At 58.7% G+C, this 25,698-nt stretch overlaps 1 protein-coding gene across 5 annotated transcripts; it reads right to left on the bottom strand.

Annotated features, from left to right (window-relative positions):
• Positions 1 to 4,741: 4,741 nt before the first annotated feature.
• On the bottom strand, positions 4,742 to 23,147 carry ZBTB21 (zinc finger and BTB domain containing 21). 5 transcript variants are annotated; one of them, XM_051830714.3, is made up of 3 exons: positions 13,725 to 13,861; positions 9,905 to 11,521; positions 4,742 to 9,301 (listed from the first exon to the last, which is right to left on the bottom strand). In XM_051830714.3, exons 1-3 carry the CDS (start codon positions 13,744 to 13,746, stop codon positions 8,310 to 8,312), a joined length of 2,631 nt encoding a protein of 876 aa, XP_051686674.2. In that variant the 5' UTR covers positions 13,747 to 13,861; the 3' UTR covers positions 4,742 to 8,309. The 5 variants fall into 5 exon arrangements, with proteins under 5 accessions (XP_051686674.2, XP_069929233.1, XP_069929232.1 ...); XM_070073132.2 differs by lacking the exon at positions 13,725 to 13,861 and adding an exon at positions 22,868 to 23,147 and having other exon boundaries at positions 4,742 to 11,521; XM_070073131.2 differs by lacking the exon at positions 13,725 to 13,861 and adding an exon at positions 22,968 to 23,145 and having other exon boundaries at positions 4,742 to 11,521.
• Positions 23,148 to 25,698: the final 2,551 nt, after the last annotated feature.

Genomic DNA, 25,698 nt, shown 5'->3' with positions numbered 1-25,698 from the left:
GTTGAACTGGAGGCAGCTGTGTAGAAGCTGTTTCCTCCTCTCCCAGCGCCATATTGTGGGAGAGCAGATGCATAGAATAAGTCTTAATTCCAGTAACTTAGTCTAGTCCGGGTTGCTCCCCACAGCGTATGTCATACATCTGTGTATGTCATATGTCTGTGTATGTCATACGTCTGCATATGTCATATGTCTGCATATGTCATACGTCTGTGTGTGCCATGTGTCTGCGTATGTCATACATCTGTGTGTCATACGTCTGTGTCATGTCTGTATGTCATGTGTCTGTGTACGTCATATGTCTATGTCATGTCTGTGTGTGTTCTACGTCTGTGTCATAGTGTGCATATGTCATATGTCTGTGTGTCATGTCTGTGTTATATGTCTGTGTATGTCATGTCTGCGTATATCATACATCTGTGTATGTCATGTGTCTGTGTATGTCATATGTCTGCGTATGTCATATGTCTGCGTATGTCACATGTCTATAGCATGTCTCTGTGTGTCATGTGTCTGTATGTCATATGTCTGTGTGTCATGTCTGTGTATTCCATGTCTGTGTGTCATGTCTGTGTATGTCATGTGTCTGTGTATGTCATGTGTCAGTGTGTGTCATATGTCTGTGCGTCATATGTCTGTGTGTGTCATGTCTGTGTATGTCATGTGTCTGTGTATGTCATGTCTGTGTGTCATACGTCTGTGTGTCATACATCTGCGTGTGTCATATGTCTGTGTCATATGTCTGTGTGTCATATGTCTGTATGTCATACGTCTGTATGTCACGTCTGCATGTCATGTCTGTGTGTCATATGTCTCTGTGTCAGACGTCTGTATGTCATATGTCTGTGTGTCATGTCTGTATGTCATACGTCTGTATGTCACATGTCTGTATGTCATATGTCTGTGTCCTATGTATGTCACATGTCTGTGCGTCATATGTCTGTGTGTCATGTCTGTGTATGCCATGTGTCTGTGTATGTCATGTCTGTGTGTCATACGTCTGTATGTCATACATCTGCGTGTGTCATATGTCTGTATGTCATATGTCTGTGTGTCATATGTCTGTATGTCATATGTCTGTATGTCACATGTCTGTATGTCACATGTCTGTGTGTCATGTCTGCGTGTGTCCTACGTCTGTGTATGTCACAGCCCCCCAGGACCTCGTCACGTTGCTCTGAATGACCAGTTAGCGCTGGGAGAGGTCTCATTAGCGAGGAAGGAAGAACGTCCCAGCACCCACTTCCATCTGGAACGTTCAGCCGCAGGGCCAAGCGTCCGGGGCTCTGTGTCCCCCTGCGTGATCGTCACTGATGCTTCCCGCGGACGTGAACGCCGGATCTGCGCCCGCTCAGGGTGGAGGCGGTACTGGCGAGGCGGGCTCTGGGAGGGAACCGGCTGCAGGGCCCAGGGTTCTGGGTGCACGGTGTTGCTGGTTTCCCTTCGGGCACTCTGAAAGCATTGCTCCACAGGTCTGACGGTGTTGTTTCAGAGGACACGTCCTCGCTCCCCTCTCCATAATGGGTCTTTCATGTTGGTCGCTTTAAACCTTTTTTCAGGGTGGGCGTTGTGCGGCGAGCCGAGCCTTGAGCTTGGAGGCCTTGCTGAACTGCCGGATGGCCACTTCCGCCACGGGGTCCGGGCCGTTCAGCACCGGCAGCTCTGCGGGCAGAAGGCAGAGCTCAGCTCACTTCCCTGACATCAAGCGCGGCCCCGGGAACATTCTAGAAACCCTGCTCTATACAGGGCCGGAGAGAAAGCAGTTTGGACTTGGCGGGCCAGCTGGTGTCTGAAACATCTTCCCAACGCTGCCTCCGTGGTGTGAGAGCTACAGGGGCCTCGTGTCACCGCGGCTGGGTTCCAGTAAAACTTTATTGATGGGGCCGGCGCTGTGGCGTAGCGGGGTAAAGCCGCCACCTGCAGTGCCGGCATCCCATATGGGTGCTGGTTCGAGTCCCGGCTGCTCCACTTCCGATCCAGCTCTCTGCTGTGGCCCAAGTCCTTGGCCCCTGCACCCACGTGGGAGACCTGGAGGAAGCCCCTGGCTCCTGGCTCTGGATCGGCTCAGCTTCCACTGTTGCGGCCAACGGGGGGGTGAACCAGCGCATGAGAACCCCCTCCATCTCTGTAGATCTACCTTTCAGATAAGTAAATATTTTTTTTTTTTTTAAAGCGCAAGGTCATGCGTGCAGCACAAGAAGCTGTTGGTGGGGGAGACGCCGGCTGGCCTGGAGACAGGCTTTCCAGCCGCAGCTACGGCCTGCTTATAAAGGACATTCCACCTATGTCTGAGGGACCCACAGACCCTCAGACCACCCCGCCCCCAGCCCCACTGGCCGCCCTGTCTCATGGCGCTGAAGTTCATGAAGCCAAAACTGATAGAAGCAAAAACAGCAAGAGACAAATAAATGATTAGGTCCTGTGTCCCATCTTCCCTCCTTGCTCCCTGGGTCAAAAAGCCATTCGGTGGGAGTGGGCATCTGACCTGGCGCTGGGAGGCCTGCATCCCGTGTCACGGTGCCTGAGGCCGGGTCCCAGTCCAAGCACCGGCTCGAGAAGCTGAGTGCCACCCACGCGGGAGATCTGGATGGAGCATCCAGCCCCAGCTTCAGACCCGTGCAAGGGACACTTAGGGTCTTTGGGGAGCAAACCAGAAGACGGAGCTCCCTGTGCCTCCGACTCAGAAAAAGCAGCAGCAGCCACCAGGTAGGACCCTAAGCGGCTGCACTCAGCCTGAGCGAGGGAGGCAGTGCCAAGGGGCTGCGGGGTCAGGAAACTCGGCGAGACCCGGGGAATGGGAGCCTGGTCTCCCCGAGAGAGAGGACACAGGCCGGAAGCCGCCCCGGGGAGCGAGCCCTGCGGTGCTGTGCTGGACCGGAGGGCTCCCCGTGTGCCGCGAGGCCTGAGCCGAGTCCAGCTGTACACGCGTCTGCCTTCTCCCCTCCAGTGCCGAGAGGCCAGAGCACACGGGGCGCCGCATCCTGCCTTCCCGCACCTGCTCCACCGGGGGGCAGACGCCCTGGCGGGGAAGGGGCGAGCAGCCTGACAGGCGTTACGAGGGCCACAGAGTGCGAAAAATACTCCAAGAAGGACGAGGACTTGCCAACGTCGGAGCGGCCGGTTTGGAGCTCCCACGGCTAAATTTAAGATAATTTGAGCATCAACATTTAAAAAAAAAAAAAAAGATGGCAACTGACTCTAACGCCACGAACAGAATAGGAACCCATGAGCCCACGGCACACAAGCAAGCGCACAGGTGCACGGGACTAGCAGTGTGGCCTCGGAAAATCGCCATTTAACAGCAACAAGAGTAATTCAGGCCAGAAACACCCGAGGAGGCAGAAATCAGCGGGTGAGCGAGCGGTGAGGAAGACTTTACACTGTGTCTCCTCCCCAAATGTCCATCAGCCGCAGCGGGGGCACAGCACGGCGCCAGGCGGCGAAACCTGGAAGTCGCCCTAGGCAAACGCTTCAGGCCATTGTCCATCCCAGGCCCCACAGGTGCGAGTGCCCCCCACAGTAGCAGTCCGGTCCCCAAGTGCACAGCTTCAGTCCAGGCACCAGGAGGCACCCTACACACCCCAGCGAGGGCCACACCATGGAAGGACTGCTGAACTGCCTCCTAACTTCTCAAGGCAGTGAGCGCCAAGTTTCTAGGCTGACCGAGTCGAGAGAGGAACAGGGAAGGGGGCAGCCGTGTACTGAGGGTCTGGTCCCCAGCCTTGTGTCGGGGGTGTTAAAAGGCTGGAGTTCATCGTGGCAGTGGGGCATTGGGGATTGAAGCTGCAGCCGGTGGGAAGTGATACCGGGTTAGGCTGCCAGCGTGGGGCCCAGGATCAGTCCTGGTGGCTTTTATATAAGGAGATGCACCTGCTCCTTCTTGCCATGGAGAGGCCCAACACCACCTGGGGATGTGGCCAGCAAGGCTGCCACCAGCAGCTGCCAAACCAGTGGGGGCCCCTGACCCACAGTAAACCCCCCCACCCCGCTTCAGAGATGGCTGGATCAGCTACTGCAGTGACCGGCTGACCGGGGCTGGCGCTGTGGGACAGCAGGCTACACCGCCACCAGCAGTGTTGGCAGCCCACACGGGAGTCCCGGCTGCTCACTTCCTGGAGCCAAAGGCCCACGTGGAGACCGGGACGAAGCTCCTGGCTTCAGCCGGGCCCAACCCTGGCTGTTGCAGCCACTTGAGGAGTGAACCGGCGGATGAAGATCTGACTCTGCCTTTCAAATAAATACATCTTTAAAAAAATTGAGAAAGAGAATCTTCCATCTGCTTCCAATCCAGCTCCCAGCTGACGCACCTGGGGAAGCAGTGAGCGATGGCCCAAGTCCCAGCCCGGCCTGGCCCCAGCCCCTGTGGCCATTTGGTGAGCAAACCAGCAAGATGGAAGATCGCTCTTAAAAAAAGACAAAAGGAGAAACCCCTCCCCCAAAGACCCACCATTCGGTTGAACATAATTAAAGGCACATAAGCCAAGGTGGCTACTCGTGTGGCTTTAATGACCACATACAGGGCGCTTCAAAAAGTTGATGGATTTCACAGCTTTTGCACTGAAATAAACTTATCTTTTAATTCCACTTCGCCCTGTACTTGTGGTGACCAAGTAACCAAAGGCTCCGTACGAACTCCACTCGAGAGGCAGCGTGGCCCCTGCCTGTCTCAGAGGAGGAGCACAGAGGGGCCCTGCCCACCTCACCACCCAGGTGCAGAGCACAGCAACGAGACCACGACGCGAAGCAAAATACAGTACAAATTTATTGACTCCAATCGCCTCAGTTAAGGTTAAGCAAAGTAAACGGAAAACAGAATCGGGTACAAGCAAGCCATGGATTAACTTCCAATAGAAATCCCACCGCACCACGAACCAGCGAGTCCAAAAGCGCTCATCCCTAAGTAACACTGAACGGACTCCGCTAAGGCATAGGATGACAAAACAGTTATAAAACCACTCATTTGTCACAACAAATACGTACTCGGTGGAAAACTGCAAAGTCTTGGATTAAGGTCAGTAAGAAATGACAACTCGTATGAACCACGGAGGGCTTTGTGGGGAGCCTGGGCAGCACAGAACCCGGAGCCCTGAGTTCACCTGTTACAGTAAAACACTTTGGTTCCCAAATGACTGCTTCTGAAGGAATCTGAACACCCTGCCGTTACCGCATTTTTCTCCCCCCCCCAGAACCCAGACGCGGATTCTCCCCGTCGTGGCGGGGCCGGGGGGCGCCTGGGAATTGCACAAACACCCAAGTGTCTTAAAGTGCGGAAGCCACGGGGGAGGGGAAAACCTGCGCGAGAAACTCAAGCTCGGTAGCCAGTGTTACAGGACACTTCAGGCGTCATTCTCGCCAACACCGCCTTCCGACCTCAGAGGCCTCGGACTGGGGGGCTGATTTGTAATATTCCAGTCATGGCTGACCAGACCATTCAAAGTGAAATGTTAGGAATGATGAATAGTTTTTGTACTAAGAAAATCTGGGTAATCTTACTTCATAAGAAGTTCCAGGTTATGACGTGCACACACACACACACACACACACGCAACAAAGGCCAACTTTGGTTCTGCTGCTTCTCTGCCGCGCTGACCGAGCCCTCCCTCGGTCTCGCCGGCAGCCGCTGCTCTCCCCAGCACCAGTGGGGGCCACGTGTGGCTCTGAGGGCGCCGAGGACCAATTTTCACAGAGGAGGGGAAAAACAAACGATCCACCCCGAACACCCAGGAGTCACGCTCACCTCTCCACAAACGCAAACAAGTCACTGAACGGTTCTGGCAAAGTGACAAACGCAGGCCAACTCCAACCAGTTTAAAGTGAACACTGGGCGCTCCAGCCTGCACCAGGACAGCCTAGAGGTCGCGGTGTTGGTTATCTCACGTTTCCTGTGATCCCCCGCCCCCACATAAAGAAAATGACTCCGTAAGATTTTTAGATTAACAAAGAATATATTAAAACATTTTACATTCTTTCCACAACTGCATAAAAAAGCAGGCATCCTCAATACTTACAAGGAACAGTGCGCTTTCTACACATCCAGAAATTAATTACAGTCGGGAAAAACGTCCCCCAGAGTGTCTCCCCCAGCCACGGAGCTCCGGTAAGAAAAGGCCAACGCCTGCCTACAGGCAGTCAACACTCTCTGACTGAATAAAACAACTAATGTGTCTTTTATCATTCTACTTCGCAACATTTAAAATAGTTTACACGAGTAGAAGCATATTTTATTTTTTTGACCACCAAAATAAACTCTTTCAGCCTACTGCTTTTTAAGGTACAGTATAAAAAGTAATAGAAAACCCAGAACTGCGGTATAAATGTTTTTGGTTCAAAATTTTAGTTGAAATCTTCTATTTCCTGCCTAGACAAAAAGGTGAATACGGAACACTGGTAACTGTTTAAATCTAACATGTTATGCAGTCTATATTTAGATCAAAAATATTTTTTTTTACTGATTAACAGCACTATTCTTAAAAAAATCTTCAAAAGTGTAGAATAAAGGTTCAAGTCCTAGGATAGTGAGTTTACAAAGCCAAGACAGTAGGTGTCACGGAATCATCATGGCTGCTCTCACGCCACACATGCGCTACTGAGGGAAACGTCTCTTTTTGAAGCAGTGACAGCTACCAAGACGTCCAGGTGAGAGACGCCACGCGTTCCCCTGGTCTCACTCTAAGATGCATGATCTCCTCAGGAAACAATCAGTAACTGAATCTCGTTTTATTTTCCTTTTCCCAACGAAGAACAAAACAGTAACTACTAAAGTACTTTGGGATTTTTTTTCCCCAAGCGAAAGAATAAAAGGAAAATTTCACATAGCATTTCTGTACCGCACAGAGTCAATTAGTATTTCATGCGAATGCTCCTTCTTCAGCCCCTGTCCCCCCGCTGGCGTGGACGTGGGCACCCGACTGCGGGCAGAGCGCTCGTCTCAAGCACAGACTCGGGGCGACCACAGCACGGGGCTCATTTTTCTATCTGAAAGACCAGCTTGTAAGAGACTTAGAAAACTGAAGTTTTAATTGGGATCACGACCTTAGACGACTGTGGCTTCACAATTTCTTTCACATCTCTAACTCCCCCCATACGGTGAAATCAAAGGTTGCCTTTCCCAACACCGCATGGAACTTTGGGTAAGACCTACGGCACGGCGTTCAGTGGCAACTTATACAGAACAGGAGAAAGGGGAACAAAAGAGCCCAAACCCTGTGGGCCAAAAGTAGCAAAAACTAACGCTGGACCCTTGGTAGCTCACGTTCACGAGACACTGAACAGGGACGGAGCGGCACAGTAACCGTAGACTCCCACAAGTCCCGCCAGAGATGACCGCACAGGACAGAGGCAAGACAAGGGGTCTCCTGTGGGGGGATCTGCCTGTGGATGGCCCTGACCTCGTCTGTCGCTCAAACCAGTGCCACACGTCGGCTAGCCTCTGCGCCAGCTGCACTCGGGGTTTTCGGTGTGTGACAGCTTCAAATCAGAGGAAACCAGAGGCCCTCCGAGGGTCTGCGCCTGGGCTGGCCGACCCCGACGGCGGGCGTCCCGCGCTCGCCGAGGCCACAGGTGGACTCCGCGATCCTCCCACTTCCCAGCTTCCCTCAGGTCTGGCCCTCGCGCCTTACGTCAGGTGGCTGAGAGCAAGTTCTGCCATTTTGTAAAAATCTAAAGTGTTACTATTGCTGATTTAAAGTTTTACAATTTTCATACAAAAGATCTACATGACCACAAAATACCAAATATTTTTTATCAAGTGTCAGGATAACTTATTAAAGTTGAGGTTTTATCATCTTTTTATTGCTAAAGTGTTCTAAGATCTAAATCCAGACAGCACACTGCCCCACTTCCTGATACAGCTGTGGGCTTGAGCACGTGGCTGCGATTTGCCAGGACTTGGGTGTTGGAATCATCAAAAGAAGAAATTCTTTGACAGCTTTCCATTAGTTACAAATCAGTAAAAAAAAAAAAAAAAAAAGAAAAAAGAAAAGAGAAACCAGAAACCTCAATTAAATGATTATACTGACACCTTGGAATGAGCAACCATGCAAACAACCAAGTAATCCAACTTCAACGATAACGAAATCAAACTATCTTGTTACTGTAAGGTCTGGAACCACAGTATATTTATTCTAAAGTTGAGTAAGGACAGTACTAATGAACACCAATTTTATCTCAAACTTAAAATTCAAGCATAACAATTTCCAACCCTTGTTACTTTTTTGAAAAATATTTTGTTTGTTTCTCATGACACATTTCACAACTCAGGTGACCTCTGGAGAGGGCCTCCCGTTTCGTAACCAGGAGCGAGCGCTGATCTTTCAATTGTGTGTTTGTTCGTGACTCCAAAGACTGAATGCGGTTTTGAAAGTCCTGTGGCAGAGTTTGCACATAAACTGCCTCTTGAATGTGATGGCCGAGAGGGGCGGGGCGTGGTAAAAGAGGGTGTCCGATTCCTGGGGTGCAAACAGTTTGTCCGTGGCCGGAGTGGGGTTTTCGGACAGGCCCGTGGGGCTGTCAGGCTCCAGGGGCTGGATCTTGGGCAGGGCTGGGGGTAGAGGCGGGGGCGAGGGCGAGTTCGTGGGAATGGGGCACGCTGCTTCCGATTCCTTGTGCGCCGACTCCTCTGTCGCCTGAGACATGTGGGACTGGAAGTGACTCCAGAGCCGGAAATTCGTGCGGAACGCTTTGTGGCACACGTGGCAGATGAACGGCTTCACGGAGCACAGCAGCTCCTGGTGCCGCTCCAGCTGCTTGTGCACGGTGAACGTCTTGCCGCACTTCTCGCAGGGCCACAAGCCCGCGTCCTTGCTGGCGGCCGCCTCCCGGGGGGCGGGGCTGGCCTCGGGCGCCGCGTCCTCGGCCTCGGGCGCGGGCTCCTCTTTGACTTGGATTTTCAGCTGCTTGCAAAGGCTGAGGTCTTCGGGGAGGCAGGCGGAATCCTCCGAGTCGAAGTTGACCTGCTCCGAGGAGTCACTGAACACGCTGTCGTCCTTGGCGGCGGCCACGTGGTTCCCCTTGCTGGGCTCGGGCGGGGGCTGGGGCCTGGAGGCGCCAGTGGCTTCGCCGTCGTGGTCCAGGGCGGGCAAGGGGGAGTTCTCGCAGGGGGCCATGCTGTTCTGGTTGTGCACCTCCACCTGGTGCCGCCAGATGCTGAAGGAGGACTTGAAGGTGCGCATGCACTCCAGGCAGGTCAGCTTCCGGTACTCGCACCTGTCCTCGTGCTCCTGCTTCAGCTCGGGCGAAAAGAACCTGAGGCTGCAGTAGGGGCACACGGTGGCGTTCCGGCACGAGCGCTCGTGGCTTCCTTGCTCTACGAGAGAAGAGAGCTTAGCATTACAGAGGCGGCACTGGAAAACCTCCTTGTTCTCTACCGGGCTGGCGAGAGGAGCCTGCGCTTCTGGCTTAACCGCTTTATTGACTCCTGGGGGTTTCTCTCCCGGGTGCCTTTTTATGTGCTGCTTAAATTGCGAGAGAAAGCGGAAGGCTTTTCCACAGGGAGTGCAAGTGTGTGCTCCTTTGGCCCGCGACCGCAAGTTCCTCTTGATGCCTTGCTGCGCCTGCGCGCTACTCTGGCCCGGGAGCCCGGGCTTGCCGCGCCTCAGCCTAAGCACCAGCGCCTTCTTAATCTCTCTCTCCCTCACTATGTCAATCAGCTTTCTCTGGAATTTCTCATCCAAGACCGCGTGGGAGCTCGCGGCTGGTGACGGGTTCTTCACTATGCCGTGTTGGGTCTGACAGTGTGTCCAGACTTTGAAGTTGGTGTGAAACCTCTTGTGACAGATGTCACAAGCGTAGGGCTTCTCTGGGTTATGGTACATGTTAGTGTGGCGGTGGAGGCCCGCCGTTGACCTAAAGATCTTAAGGCAGTGTTTGCACTTAAACTTTCTGTTTGGTCTCGTCCCCTCCAACTCACCAAATTCGTCTTTATTCAAATCAGAATCTGGAAAATGATCGGCGTTGAGGAGGGTGGGGCTCGAGCCCTCCTCGAAGTGATCGTCCGGCACCGGCGACCCATGCTCGCTCGCCCTGGGCTTCTTGGGGGGCAGCCGCCTGTCCGCCTGGAACCTCCTCTTGGCCGGGAGCCTGCTCATGTCCTTAACGTCGTCTTCTGTTTTGACAGGCAGGTCTCTCGTGACCAGCGGCGACGACGAGGCTGCGGCCGCGGCGGCGTCCCCCACGGTGACCCGGATGATGTCCGAGGGCTCCGAGAGCGGGCTGCTGGGCTCTGTCTTTATGCGCACCTCCGACACGGGGGAGGCCCCCTCCCTGTCCGTGGACTGCGAGGCGCTGAAGGACCGGAGGCGGTGGGGCTGCAGCACCGGAGGCCTGTCGTCCAGGGCCGGCTTCTCGCCGCCGTCTCTCGAAGACGACTTCTGCGACAACGCGCAGAAGACACCCCCTGCTGCGTCGCCGGACAGCACGGGTGCTCCCTGGGGGGACTTCAGCTCTATGGAGGGCGAGTAGACGGGAACCTGGCTGTCCATCGACAGGGACCGTCGCAGCAGGCTCTTGACCAGCGGGCCGCTCCTGTCGACGCTCTGGTTGGCGGGCCGCGGCGTGCCGGAGGGGATCACCAGGCCCAGCTTGGAGTAGTACAGCAGGTTTCTGTCCTCGCCCTGGCCGCCGCCCTGGTTAGTTTCCTTTACCAGGTAGGGGGTCTCGGACGCGCTGCGGAGGGCCAGGACAGGCGGCCGCGGTCTCCTCAGAGCCAGCTCTATGGCTTTCCCTTTGGGAAGCTGCGCGCCCGCGCCCACCTTCTCATCGGCGCCGTCCCTGTCCGGGGGTGGCTTGGAAGGCAGCGCCGCGTTCCTCTTCCCCAGACCGCTCCTGGTAGCGTCCGCCAGGGAGCCGGGCTGCTCGGGAGCCTTGGCCGGCCCCACACAGCTATCTTTGGGCCAGGTCTTCTCCGTGAATGCCAAGCTGTGGATCTGCTCGGCGGGCTTTGGCGCGTGTGGCTTCCCGGCGCTGGCCTTCCCCGGCGCGCTGGCGGAGGGCCGGGAACCCTGGCCGAGGTCCGGCTGGTTCTGCCCGGCGGCTTTTCCTGGTGCGTCGTTCCTGCTCTGACAAACGATGACACTTCTCTTCTGAGAACTGTTCTCGTCGTCGTCCGCGAACGCCTTCCTCCTGTTGGGACGCGCCGGGAAGGGGGCGTGAGGGGTCTTGGAAACGATGTTGGTCAGGAAGGAGATCCCCAGGCTGTAGCCCAGCTCCTGCACGGCGGCGAGGCTGCTCTTCTCCACGAACAGCGAGGAGGAGTAGATGTAGTTCAGCACGTTGTCGAAAGCATCTGGCTCGCAGAAGTCGAGCTGGAACACGGTCTGCGCCTCGTTCTCCTTGTTGGTGAATAAACTCTGGAAGTACTCGCTGCTGGCGGCCAGCACGTTCTTGTGCGCGCGGAACTTCTGGTCGCCCACGATGAGCAGCACGTCGCACAGCTGCCCCTTGAGGCGCTCCTCGTTGAGGGCGCTCAGGAGGGAGATGGCGTGCGCCGGGTTGATGTAGTGCAGCAGCCCCTCCATCGCACGCCCGTCTGAAAGACACAAGGAGCAGCGGTCAAGGCTCCGCGCCGCAGGGGGCGCCCCCGGGCCAGGAGGCATCAGCTAGTTTCTTGTTCCCCAGGAGCCAATACTAGGCTGACACAAAGTTTGCAGATGAACACTCTTGTTTAAATAATTGTGAAAACATAAAGTAACAAGTCTCAGGGTTCAAATGCCTCATTCAGCATTAAAGCTGCAGAACTGTAAACTAAGAACTGTAACAGAGGCATTTTTTTTTTTTTTTTTGACAGGCAGAGTGGACAGTGAGGGAGAGGACAGAGAGAAAGGTCTTCCTTTGCCGTTGGTTCACCCTCCAATGGCCGCCGCGGCCGGCGCACCGCGCCGATCCGATGGCAGGAGCCAGGTGCTTCTCCTGGTCTCCCATGGGGTGCAGGGCCCAAGCACCTGGGCCATCCTCCACTGCACTCGGGCCACAGCAGAGAGCTGGCCTGGAAGAGGGGCAACCGGGACAGAATCCGGCGCCCTGACCGGGACTAGAACCCGGTGTGCCGGCGCTGCAGGCGGAGGATTAGCCTAGTAAGTCGCACCGCCAGTCAACAGAGGCATTTTTATATCAAAAAAGCTGTTAGAAATTGTTAGAAATATTTGAAAACAAAGGTTTAGGGGCTGGTGCTACGGAGCAGCAGGTTGAGCTGCTGCCTTCGATGCTGGCATCCCATGTGGGCGCTGGCTCCAGTCCCGGCTGCTCCACTTCTGATCCAGCTTCCTGCTAACGTGCCCGAGAAGGCAGCTGAGGATGGCCCAGGTGCCTGTGCCCCGACACCCGTGCGGGAGACCAGGCGGCGTTCCCAGCTCCTGGCTTTGGTCTGGCCTAGCCCGATGGTTGTGGTCACTTGCAGAGTGAACCCGCAGTTAGAGAAGATCTCTCTCTCCCCTGCCTCTGTCATTCTACATGAAATAAATATATTTAAAAAAAAAAGAGAGAGAGAGAAATTTATGGGACTGGCGTTTGGTGTAGCGTTAAGACACTGGCCGAGGTGCTGGCATCTCACCTGTGAGTGCCTGGGTTTGAGTCCTGGCTTCAGTCTCAACACCAGCTCCCTGCTCGTGCGTGCTCTGGGAGGCAGCAGGTGAAGGCTCTAGGACTTGGCTGGGTCCCTGCCACCCACAGGGAGACCCGGGTTGTGTTCCAAGCTGCTGGCTTCAGCCTGGCCCAGCTCCAGGCACTACAAGCACTTGAAGTGTGAACCAATGATAGAAGCTACCTGTCCTTTTGCCTCTCAAATAAAATAAGTACAAATTAAAACAAGAGGCCAGCGCTGTGGTGCAGGTTAGTCCTCTGCCTACGGCGCCGGCATCCCATGTGGGTGCCGGTTCGAGTCCCAGCTGCTCCTCTTCCAATCCAGCTCTCTGCTGTGGCCTGGGAAAGCAGCGGAAGATGGGCCAAGTGCTTGAGCCCTGCACCCGCATGAGAGACCGGGAAGAAGCACCTGGCTCCTGGCTTCGGATCAGTGCAGCTCTGGCCATTGCGGCCATGTGGGGAGTGAGCCAACGGAAGAAGACCTCTCTCTCTGTCTCTCCCTCTCACTGTGTGTAACTCTACCTCTCAGATAAATAAATGTTTTTTTAAAAAATTAAAATGAAAAGAAACGTTTATTATTAGGGTCCTTATTAACTCGATTCTTGGTTATATTCCTATTAATTCAGAGAATAAATATGAATTATCAAAACCCCTAAAGTCTATAATTGAGAGAAAATTGTTTTATTAGTGCATACACTTAAACATAACATTACTCATCAACAGTAGATAGCAAAGCGGGGGTCTTGTCAGACCTTTAGAAACACGTAAGAACTGTTCGGTGCATTGGTGAAGATGTTGCTCGGGACACCCCGTCCCACAGGGGAGTCCCAGCCCGCTCTGGATCCCAGCTCTGACGGCACCATGTTCACAGCCAAGAGTGGCTTCAGTGATTAGGTCCCTGTCACACATGCCGGGAGACCAAGACAGCTCTGGGCTGCTGGCTTCAGCCTGGCACGGCCCTGGCTGTGGTGGGCATTTGGGGAGGGGACCCGATACGAAGATCTCTCGTCTTTCTGTCCCTCTGCTTTCAATATATAAAGCTCAGGAAGAACAACAACAAAAGAAAATGTCATCGATTACCAGTAACTCAAACCCTGACCAAGGGTAGAAGCCCTCAGGATAAAAAGGTGTGTTCTGTCTGCTGTGCTAGTCACCTTGCGAGGCCCACAGCAGCATGAAGGAAGCTTGGACAGGGCTCCGCCTCCAGTGAAGGCTCTGAACTGGGATGTCACTGAAATCCTCTGCAACTACGAAACCAGACGCGAGGCCTCGATGGCGAGTGCGAGTTCTGGTGCCAGACGCTGGGGCTGAGGCGCGGCTCCTCCCTCGCGGGCTGAGGGACCTGGCGTGGCTGCCGGCTCCTCCGCGTGGCGGGTCCCTTGTGTAAAGTGGGAACAGCAGCTGTGCCCCCTCGCAGGGCTGCTGCTGAGATGGGCTAGCGTCCACTCAACAGGCGCTGTGCGAGGACTTTCAGGAGCTGCAGGACTGACAGGTGCTCTGTGCAGAGCACAGCAGGGTGCTCACACTCCCCGCGCTCTCCACTCCACAGACAAGGCCCCCTCCTTATCCACCCCTCCACGCCGGCTCCCACTGCACCCACACCTCCTCTCCTGGGCTGACTTATCATGACACTCATTTTCAAACTGAAGTAGTCCCAAGCAACCAGGGATATTTAGGGCAGTTTTGACAGTCTCCAGAAAGCAAGCTGTAGCCAAACAGCCTCGGCCCAGACCTCTGCAGCTTCTCCCCTGGCCTCAGGAGCGCGTGCTAGTCACCTCGGCCTGCAGGCCGGACAGAGCAGTCTGCAGGTGCCCTGGGTGACCCAGCGGCGTGTGGGACAGGCAGTCTGCAGGTGCCCTGAGTAACCCAGCGGCATGTGGGACAGGCAGTCTGCAGGTGCCCTGGGTGACCCAGCGTCGTGTGGGACAGGCAGTCTGCAGGTGCCCTGAATAACCCAGCGGCGTGTGGGACAGGCAGTCTGCAGGTGCCCTGAATAACCCAGCGGCGTGTGGGACAGGCAGTCTGCAGGTGCCCTGGGTGACCCAGCGGCGTGTGGGACAGGCAGTCTGCAGGTGCCCTGGGTGACCCAGCGGCGTGTGGGACAGGCAGTCTGCAGGTGCCCTGGGTGACCCAGCGGCGTGTGGGACAGGCAGTCTGCAGGAGCCCTGAGTGACCCAGCAGCGTGTGGGGTCTGTAAGCCACTCCCTGTCGAGGCACTAACTGAGGCACGATGCTGCTCGTCAACCAGTGACAAACAACGGCCTTGCCAGACGGTCCCAGGCTGCTGGTCACTCCGGCCTACACTTTCCTTCTGAGTAAATCCCAATTACTCTATCTGCAGTCACTTGACAGGCCCCTCCCCTTCCTTCGACTCTACTTTCTTTGGAATGGAAGGCAGCCTTGCCATCCTTAGCGCCTTCCCAGCGCCCAGACGCTGCTGGTACTGACGGAGCAGGGTCTCAGTAGCTTGCGGCACTAATTATTTTGGGGAGAGCTAGTTCCGATGCTGCCACAGGGAAATGCAACAGATGCAGAACCGAAGGTTGGACTCGTATTTGTCAAAAGGAGTTCCTAAACTCGACCTTGTGGCTTGAAACCAGTAATTAAAAAAAATAGTACAGCAACTAGGACAGCACGGAAACCTCAGGATGCATCCAGCGTGGCGAGGCTGCCTACAGGCTTGTGACACGTCTGTCCACACGCAAGCTGCACCTCTGGGATGTTAACTACAGTCAACCTCGGGGGCGGGGGCTGCCACTCTGGAGCCTCGGTTTTCCCCACCGTAAAGTACAGATAATCGGTTCCCACAGGACGCCACCGAGAGCAGTCAGGCAGTCACTTACTTACTCAGCACCCACAACACACAACCAACGCCGCCAGGAAATCCTCATTCATTCATTCACTCAACGAGCGGCCCCTGAGGAGACCTGCAGGTGGAAAGGATGGGTCCTGAGGATAATGGAGAATGATCACAGCAGAGGGAGAGCCGGGACAGCAGGGTGGACAGTGGGGTGGGCCAGGAGCTGCGGAGCGTCGAAGACCAAGGACCGATGAGACAGACTGTGTAGGGCTGGCGGGGCCCCCAGAAGACTTGGCTTTTCGCTACGTGACAAACAGGCAGCCGCCGGAAGATTCTGGGCAGTGCAGTGACAAAGCCCCTTGTCACACTGTAAAGGCATGAGTCTGGCCATGTTGTTGAGAACACACCAAGGAGGATGGCGCAAGGGTGGAAACCACAGGAGGTCAGAAGTCTACGCAATGACCCAGGTGAGGGATGATGGCGGCCAGCCCAGGTGGGGGCAAAGGCAGTCATGGGATTCCTCATGGAGGGCCAGCAGGTAGGAGAAGGGGAGGAGTTAGGGACAGCTCCATTCTGCCAGGGTAACTGGAGGACGTCCTACATGGAGAGGGGCTTGGCAGACAAGCCCGGGGGTCAGACTGCTCTCCTGAGTTCGTTCTGGTATCCTGGACGCGAGCAGAAACCTGCAGGGAACGCACCCTGCTCTTACGGGCACCCTTTCCTGCTCCCCGGGATCCCACCTAAACACCCGCATCTGCACGCCCGTCTCAGGCTGCTCTTGGGGGAGCCCAAGCCAAGGCACCCACCGGCCGGCTGAGGGACGTGAGATTTGCTATGTTCCTCAACAGGGAGCGCACACCGTGCCAGTCACCTGCACCTGCGCCGAGGAGCACACACTGTGCCAGTCACCTGCACCTGCGCCGAGGAGCACACACTGTGCCAGTCACCTGCACCTGCGCCGAGGAGCAACGTGGAGCACACTGTGCCAGTCACCTGCACCTGCGCGGAGGAGCACACACCGTGCCAGTCACCTGCACCTGCGCCGAGGAGCATCGTTCTCCTACTTCTTCATCCTCTGGGACGGCTTCCGTCTTCACGCTCTCCTCCAATGAACGCGCTCCCTGTCTCTGAGTAACACCTGGGCAGGCGTGTGTGCTGCCTATAGTGCCAGCACCCCTGAGTGTTGGTTTGAGTCCAGCTGCTCCATTTCTGATCCAGCTCCCTGCTGATGTGCCTGGGAAAGCAGCAGTAGGGGCCCAAGTGCTGGGGCCCCTGCACCCACGTGGGAGATCTGGATGGAGTCCTGGCTTTGGCCTGGCCCAGTCCTGGCCATCTGGGGAGTGAACCAGAGGGTGGGTGACCTATCTCTCTCTAACTTTGCCTTTCAAACAAATAAATTTAAAGAAAAAGATCCTTGTTTTTACACCTTTGATTATTAAATCTTGGAAACAACAGTAGATATGTGCATCGCATTTAACCTGAACATAATAAAAGCTAACAGCCGCACGCTGTGAGCAGCCTAGCAGAGCCCCGCGGCTGGCGGGTGTAGACGGAATCCCCAAACCTTTCTACTCCTCTACTACTCAGGACTCGGATTAGGCCTGCTTTGTTGCTCGGTGTATTAACGTATTTTCCTGATCCAGACAGAATAAATCTGCTGGCACATCAAACTGCACATTCTAACTATGAAAACCTCAGAAGACAGTGCCTCTCGTGCACAAATAGAGATGCCCCCTAACTCACAACAGGGTTGTGTCCAGATAAAAGACCCGTAGTACACGTCCATGTAACCCACCGGCCACCCCGCATAGCGTCAGGGGTCTCCCTGGTGACCGCGGGGTGATGCCAGCATCAGGGACGACAACCACGTAGTGCTAACCCGGAAGAGGGCCAGGCTCACAATCCAAAGCATGGTTTCTACTGAAAGCATCACACTTCTCCATCATCAAGACGCAGAAAAAGCCCAAGTCCAGTCCTCCTAAGCCGGGCTGCACGGACCGCTGCTGCTGTCTCCGGCCCACTCCCTTCCCACTGCTCGTCTCGACCCGACCCATCGCTGCAGGATTTCTGCCACTGAAGTCGCAGCGGGAAAACCTTGGGGCTCGTGGAAACATGGGTGAAGTGCGCACAGACGGCCTGTTTGAGCTGCAGGAAAAGCTGAGCAAAAACCGCATAGGAAAATCAGAATCTGGAACAGGGCGTCCCACTAACCACGGGAATTCTCGCACACATTTCCCAAACTCTGCCGCAGCTCCATTTCATGTTGTCTCCTGGCATTCCAAAATGAGACATCATTATGGTCAGGATTCATGGAAGACAGTACAGTTCCACGGAACAGCCTCTCCCATCGGCCTACTTGCCGCCGATCCCGGCTGTGCCGCTGGCTGGGTGTGCAACCTCTCACGGGCCAGGTGACCTGACCTGTTACTCGGGGCTAACGCTACCCACGGCTGACACTTCTGCGAGGAGATGCAGCGTGCTTGCAGGCCTTGGGTGTGTGCAGCCCTCCCACCGGGCAAGCGCACTTCTTCCCTCCTTACTTCCTGTGCCCTGCCCTGCACAGGTCGCAGCCGGCACTGGGTGGGGACAGCCAGCTGACCGCCTTGCTCCCCAGCGGCTCAGACTCCCGGACAGAGCAGACAGGAGTATGATGAAGGAGGCAGAGGGCTGTGACAACGCTCGCGTTAGGAGCACAGTGGGGAACGGGTGGGTGAGTGACTGGTGAGGACGTGAGGGAAGACACGGGATCCATCATTTACCTGACAATTACAGTAGTCAAAGGCTCTAATCCTCAAATCTCTACCACATCCACTTTTTGAAATGTTCATCTGATCTTGGTGGGCTTAAAACTCCTGGAGGCGGGGCTGCAGCCGTGGTGTAGTGGGTAAAGCTGCCGCCTGCAACGCTGGCATCCTATGTGGGCATCAGTTCGAGTCCCGGCTGCTCCACTGCTGGTCCAGCTCCCTGCTAATGCACCTGGGAGAGCAGTGGAGGACGGCCCAAGCCCTGGGCCCCTGCACGTACGTGGGAGACACGGAATTCCGACGCTCCTGGCGTCAGACTGGCCCGGCTCCGGCTGTACAGCCAGCTGGGGAGTGAGCCAGCAGATGGAAGATCTCTGCCTGCTCCCTTTCAAGTAAAGAAGCGGCCTCAGGCCCCCAGAGCGCTCTTGAGAAGCGAAGTCCTCGACAGCTGCATGCAGACAACCCTCCACGGCACCTTCAGTCCCTCTGCACACGCGCCAAGGGGCAGGGCTCCCTCACACGTTTAACTCCCCCTAAGTGCTCTCTGCTTGCAGGGAGGAAGATGTGGGGCACACGGGACAGCGGGTGGCTTTGGGATCCAGATCATTCTGCAGAAAGAAGGAAGCAGAGCACAGTGGGGCACCAGGAACGACAGCAGGAAGTGAGCAGCGAGACAGGGACGGCGAGACAGTCCCAGCAGACCCGGGCTGGGCTGGGAGCTAAGGCACGAGTCAGCCGATTCCAGGACTAGCCCAGGACATCCTCACAGATCCTGCAGGAAAACGCCTCTTGACGTCCAAAACATCAACCTGACACTGAACCCAGGGAACGCTGGTCCTTGGGAATGTCGTAGACCGCTCACACAGTCCTGACCATGACACTGGGAAAACAGGGGTGCATGGAACAGGAGAACATGTGGTAGAAATCCTAAGGCCTACGCTTGGACAGAGCTCACCCCGAGCCCGCACCTCTCTCCATCTGATCTTGCTCTCGACAGTACAAGTCGGTTCTCAGAACTTATCTGAAAGCCTCGGATTTCAAAGCCAGGCTGGCTGAGGTGACCCCTTGGGGGAGAGTCGCGTTACGGCCTCACACGCCATCTCCAGCCCCTCTCTGGGATTTGATCTTGGTGCAGAGGTGCATTCTCGGCCACATCCAGCCAACGGCCCCCCCGTCACCTGGCTCGGCCCCTATTCTGCCCCTCGGGTCACAGAGCTGTGGTTCTGCCGGCCGCCCCAGACACTGCTCTTCCCGGCGACAGTCCCGTTTTCACTCTGGGGTAGGCACACACTAAGCCAAGCCAACTACAGACTCTCTCCCTGGCAGAGGGCTCCTGAGAGAGCGAAGACAGTGAGTGACCGCCTGAACCCACGACACTGCCTGCTACAGATTGCTGGGCTCCGCTTGGTTTTTGTCCTTCCTGACCCATATATATACATTTTAACAGTTTCTCCTGAAACTCCAAGAGCAGCCAGTATCTTTACAATAAACTCCTGTCTCTACTGAAGCCAATCAGTTTCTGCTCATTATTAAAGAACTCAACCAGCTCCCTCACGGGGACGCACTCTCCCCATCCCGCCCCCCGCTGGCAGACTGAGCCCCAAACACTGCTCGGGTGACCCATGACCATCAGTAAATCGGCTTATTTACTGCCTCCATGTGCAGGCATGGCTGGATGTGTCTCAAACACAGGCGTGCTCACACAGAGCAGGCCCGCCGCTCCCTGGTGAGGTCAACCGCTGGCTTCCGTTTGTGCGGAGCGCCTGGAGGGGCACCGCGGGAGCCCGGCTGGTTGCAGGAGTAGGGATTCAGAGGGGACGGCGAGGACACCCTGACGAGATTTCAGTTGAGACCTAGGGTTTGAATGAAGAGTCAGCCCTGACCTCAGCCAGACAAAATAACGGGCTGGCGTTACGGCACAGCAGGCCACGCAGCTGCCTGCAATGCTGGCGTCCCATCCGGGTGCCACTTCAAGTCCTGGCTGCTCCGCCTCCGATCCAGCTCCCTGCTAAAGCGCCTGGGAAAGCAGTGGAAGATGCCCACGTGCTTGGGCCCCTGCACCCGCGTGGGAGAGAGACCCCGGCTCCTGGCTTCCACCTGGCCCGGCCCCGGCTCTTAGGGCCACTTGAGGAGTGAACTAAGGGGATCTTTCTGTGCCCCTCTCTCTGTAACGGTCTTTCAAATAAATAAATAAATCTAAAAATTAAAAAAATAAAAGCAATAGGTCTCCATTAAGCTAAAATGCAAAATTTGTTGAAACACAAACCATCTGGCTTCAGACTCTAAAATTCTTCGTCCCTCGTGTGTCCCCTGTGGCAATGCCCTGCTGGTTGCCTTGTCTGAGACACCCCTGCAGCCCGTCCTAGCCCCTCCGACCCCCGCTCCTGCAAACATTCGCCCCGTTCACGGCGCACGGAGCGTCTGCTGTGGGCTGACCTGCCGGCCCCACCCATTCAGACGTCCAGGTCCTGATCCCTCGCGCCTCACACTTGCAGACCAAATCTTTAAAGAGGTAATGAAGTCAGAACCAAGTCTTCAGGGTGGGCCGTGACCCGACACGGCGGGGCCCTTCCCGCACCGTCCACCCTGGACCTCCCGGGATCTGCTGTGAAAGCCGCCCGGTCTGCGGCAGCCACGCGAGCCTTCCTCCTTCCTCCGTACTCACTGCACACGGAGCAAACCTGCACCCGAGCCCCGCGCCAAGAGTTGCCTGTTCCCTGCCTGCGCCGTTAGCCGAGCCCCGCGCCAGGAGTTGCCTGCTCCCTGCCTTCGGCGTTAGCCGTTTACGCCTCCCCAGGACGATGCAGGCAACTCAGGGCTGACCATGTGTCACGCTATCCACAGGCCCAGCGCAGTCTCCCGGGCACACGTCTCTCACCCTAGGAAGACGGCGGCGGCTGTCCCGCTCCGTGTCGGCACCCTCTGATGTCCATGCGACGGTGACATCACCGTCCAGCGGCACATGCCTGCGCCGTCCCTCTGGGCACTGGCGCCGTTATTCCCGGCGAGCTCTGGTTTCCACCTGTGGAGCCCTAACGTCCGGCACAAGGCCGGACAGGTACCTGCTGGGCAGGCAGAGCCATCGTCCACCCTCCCGCTGAAGGGCCGGAGCTGCGTCTGCACCGCGCCGGGCAGCTTTTCCTACGAGATCCGTGTGCCTTTAGTGCCTACCCCACAGTCACAGACCTCGCGGGGCTCCAGCTCCGGGGCCGACTGCACGCTGCCCTCCAGGCGCCCCACACGTCCGGCGTGCCCCCTGCTTGGCCTGGTGTGCTGCCGGCCTCCGGGCCTCTCTTCTTGGTCCCCTCCAGCCACTGGCGGCCACCTGTCAATCCCCCTTCTTCCACAGGCCCCGAGGCTTTGGCGACAGCTAAGACGGCTCCTCCCAGGTCACATCCAGTCCCCTACCACACGGTACCATCCCTACAGCCCCCATTCCTTTACACACTCGTACTTAGGGGTCGAGTTCAACCTGACGGCCTGCACCCATAGCCGTGGGTGAGTGGACCTAAGAACAATGTCCAGGGGCCAGGGCCGGGGCGCGGCGGTTCCGCCGCTCCTGCCACACCGGATCCCACGTGGGTGAGCGAGGGTCCCGGCCGCCCACATCCCGACCAGCACCTGCTAAGGCACCGGGCAGAGCAGCAGAGGCCACCAGGTGCCTGGGCCCCTGCACCCGTGTGGGGGCCCTGAGTTCTAGGGCCCCGGCTGTGACCAGTGGATGGGAGATCTGTCCCTAACCCTGCCTCTCAAAAAAAAAAAAAAAAAAAAAAAAAAATTAAAAACTTTCAAGGAGAAATTTCCCTACAACCAATCCGCTCGCTCTCGTCTCCTTGGCAGAGTCGGAGACGCGGCCCGGGCCCCCGATGACTCAGGGTCAGCACCACCAACCGCCGGGCTGTGCAGTAGCCCAGACGCCCGCCCAGGCCCGCGGTGCCTGGAAAAACCCGACCCCAGGCTGGGCGAGGTCCGACTCCCGCGCCGGGCAGGCCCCCCGCCCCCGCCCCCGGCCCCAGCCCCCACCTCCGAACGCGCCGCTCGGGTGCAGCTCCCCGGAACCACGCGGCGGCCGCGGGCCGGGGCCGGCTACGACCGAGGCATGGCCGTCCGCACGCGGGCTGCGGAGCGCAGCCAGGGGCACAGGCCGGGACACGGGGGCCGGGGGCTGCGGGGCGGCGGAGACGCGGCCGGCGGCCGAGCAGGTGGGCTGCGGCCCCCAGGGGTCGGACACGGGGGCTTCGGGGTCTGGGAGGGCGTCCGCGGGAGGGGTCTGGGGAGGGCACGGGGGGCGCGCCGGGCGGTCATGCTCGCCCGCCGGGCGCAGGGGCGGGCGGCCGAGGGCTCCGGGACCGGCTGCAGGTGCGGGCGCCCCCGGCCGCCGTCCCGCTTCCGGGCACGCTGCTCGCCGCTGCGGGCCCGACGGCCGCCCCGGGCCGCCCCCGCCTCCGCCCGGGCGCGCGCCCCTCCCGCGAGGCGTTTCAACGGCTCCGCGCGGGGGGCGCGAGCCCGGGGCAGCGCGTCCGCCGCCCCCGGGGCAGCCCGGCCACGGCGAGCGGCGAGGCCCGGCAGCGCACGGCGCATGCGCAGTGGCGAGGGCGAGGCCAAGTGCGGGCACGGGGCATGCGCAGTGCGAAGGCACACTGGGCTACGTGGGAGCCCGGGGCATGCTCGGTGAGCGCCCAGGCCCCGCGCAGGCGCAGAAACGCCCGCCGCCCGCAACCCGCTGGTGAAGAAAAAAGCGGAGAGAAATCACCTCAGAGTTACGTCAGGAAAGGCCGCGTTTTGCGGGGAGGCAGGAGCCTCCCACGGGGCCCCGCCGTTCTCCCGGAACGACAGGCGTGACGGTTACTCACCGCTCTTCAGCCCCGAGGCAGACGCCGGGCCCCTTTCCGCTCACACTCGGCTCGCGCGCGCCGCAGCCGCCGCTGCCGCTGTGATTCCATCCATCTTGAATTTGACGTCATCCCACACCAGGGATGAAGTCATCGCAGGCAGCGCTCGTCACGTGCGCGGGCCTCCGATTGGCTGCCGGGCGCCGGGGGCGGGGCGAGCGAGGGGGCGGGGCCGGGAGGGCGGGCCCGCCGCGCGCCGCGGCCGTGGCGCCCCCGCGCCCCGCGCCCCGGCCCCACGCCCCGCGCCCCGCGCCCCGCGCCCCGCGCCCCGGCCCCGCGCCCCGCGCCCCGCGCCCCGCGCCCCGCGCCCCGGCTCTGTGAGGGGAGCCGGCGGCGGCGGCGGGGAGGAGGCGGCGCCGGAGGACGCTGCCGCCCGGCGGGAGCTGCTGCTGGGGGTGCTCGCTGCCGTGCCGCGGCGCGTGGGGGCGCGGCCGGCGGGGCGTCCTCTCCGCCCGGGGTCCCTCGCGGTGGGGCCGCTCGTGGGGCGCGGCGCCGGGCCCGCGGTGGCCCCGGGGGAGCGGGCCGTGGCCTCGCGTGGCGGCTCCCGTGGCGTCCACGTCGCGGGCGGGAGCGGTGTTTTCGGGTCTGGAGAAACGGCCCGGGGGCCGGCTCTCCCCGTGATCCGGTCCCCATCGGGCCCCGTGGACGCGGCTCCGCTCCCGCACCGTGAAGTGGGGCGGGAACGCGGGGGCCGGCCCTGCCCGCGGAGCCCCTCTCGGTTCTAGAACAGGCTGGAAGGTTCCTGGGCTCTGTTGATCTCCCAGAGAGGGGGCTTCCGGCCGCTGGCGCGCTCCCCAGCTGGCGGCAGGGCCAAGCTTCCGGGTCTCCCACGCGGGCGCAGGGGCGCAAGCACCCGGGCCGTCGCCCACGGCCCTCCCAGGCCACAGCGGAGAGCTGGACCGGAGGGGCGCAGCCGGGACTCGAACCGGCGCCCACGTGGGATGCTGTTGCCGCAGGCCTGGCGTAGCTCCGCACGCCGGCCCCTTTACTACTTTTCCAGGTGTATCTGGCTTTTGGAGCCTGAGCTGATGCACGTGGCCAGGGCTAACGTGATTTTGCGCGGCCTGAAGCGTGTGATCTTGCGTCAGGCGGATGGGAGTTGCAACTTGGTGCCTCCGTTGGAGATGTCTTAGCTCCCCTCGTTCCTGGGGAGACCCGGGACCCGGAAAATTTTTTCCTAGAGCTCTTTAACAGCGTTGACGCCTGTCTTTCTACTTTGAACTATTGTGGTAAAACAGAAAGTGGCTTTGCGTTTGAAAGACGGTGGGAGGAGCAGCCATTGTCTTTCAGAGTCCCAGCCTTGGCTCCCCTGGCCTGGGGCGCCCCAGCCCCGCCTGGCCACCGCGACTCCCCGCTGCCTGCAAGAAGCAGACCTGGCCGCGGCGGGCGCACCAGCCCCGCCTGGCCACGGCGCTGCCTGCCTGCTGGTGTTCAGGACAAGCTTCCTCGGCCGGGCGCACACCGCGGTCTCCACTGTAAACCGCGTGGTCGGCTTGGGCCCTCACCGGCTCACTACCACCTGGCGCCGAATCCAGCCGAAGCCTCCGGCCCCCGAGCCGGCTCCTTCAGAGCCAGGGGCTGCAGCTCTCAGCCCCAGGCTTCCTGTCTGAGCTGACGGCGCCTCTGCCCTTGCCTGTGCACACACTGGGGTTCCCCCTAGGGGCGCAGGCGGTGGCTCTGGCTACACTCGCAGCTGTGCGGTCTCGTCCGTCTGGGCAGAGCCAGGCGCTTGCCTGGGCGCCGGCCTCGGCCCCTCCCTGCTGTGTGTCCTCCCGGGCTGACCCCTGAACGTCTCAATCACTTTTTCCGCCCTGGTTTCCCATCTGCGCGCACAGCCTCCGCACTTCTCTCTGCAGTCGCCTTCCCTGTGCACCAGAGTGGGCGTTGAGAAGCCGGGGTTGCGTAGCGTTTCCCGGCGCAAACTGCGGTGTGCGGGGTGCGGAGGAGATGGCTAGGCCGCGCCCCCACCCCGCGCAGGCGCGCTCTCCTCTGGACAAGTCTCCCTCTGTCTCGAGTGCTGCCGACCACACGCTTTCTCCTTGGTGTTTATCTGCAAGGCAGAGAGCGAGCGAGCGAGCTTCCTGCTGTTGGCTCGCTCCCCCAGTGCCTGCCACAGCCGGGGTTGGGTCCGCCTGAGCCGGGAACCAGACTCCGCCTGGGTCTCCCACGCGGGTGGCGGGGACCCAGGCACTTGAGCCGTGAATCTGCTGCCTCTTCAGCGCATGAGCAGGATTCTGGGCCTGAAACAGATGGGAGACTCGAACCCGGGCCATCCAGTGTGCGACGCGGCGCCCCGAGCTGTGGCCCAAGCTGCTGTCCCGTGACGCCCGCCACGCCGGGATCTGTGGCCCAAGCTGCTGTCCCGTGGCGCCCACCGCGCCCCGAGCTGTGGCCTAAGCTGCTGTCCCGTGGCGCCCGCCGCACCCCGAGCTGTGGCCCAAGCTGCTGTCCTGTGGCGCCCACCGCAGCGCGTGCTGTTTCTGAGATGGGTTCATCTTCCTGGCTGTGGACGCCTCGGGTCCTTGGGTCCTTGGGTCCTGGCCCTCTCCCCGTCTCCCTGCGCCTTCCCCAGCCCCTGCTCAACCCCATTCTGGGTTTGGCGCCCCCTTCTGTCGGTTTCGCTAGTGCCCCCTGTGTGGGAGCTGTTGGATTTGCCTGCCAACCCTCGCATCCCCCAGGAGGCTGGCTCCCC

Source organism: Oryctolagus cuniculus, chromosome 4 (assembly GCF_051225735.1).
Source record: "Oryctolagus cuniculus isolate XC-2025 breed Fujian yellow rabbit chromosome 4, ASM5122573v1, whole genome shotgun sequence".
Taxonomy (NCBI): domain Eukaryota; kingdom Metazoa; phylum Chordata; class Mammalia; order Lagomorpha; family Leporidae; genus Oryctolagus; species Oryctolagus cuniculus.
Note: the sequence above shows the minus strand (reverse complement) of the source record. Positions and strands in the feature narration are given on the sequence as shown.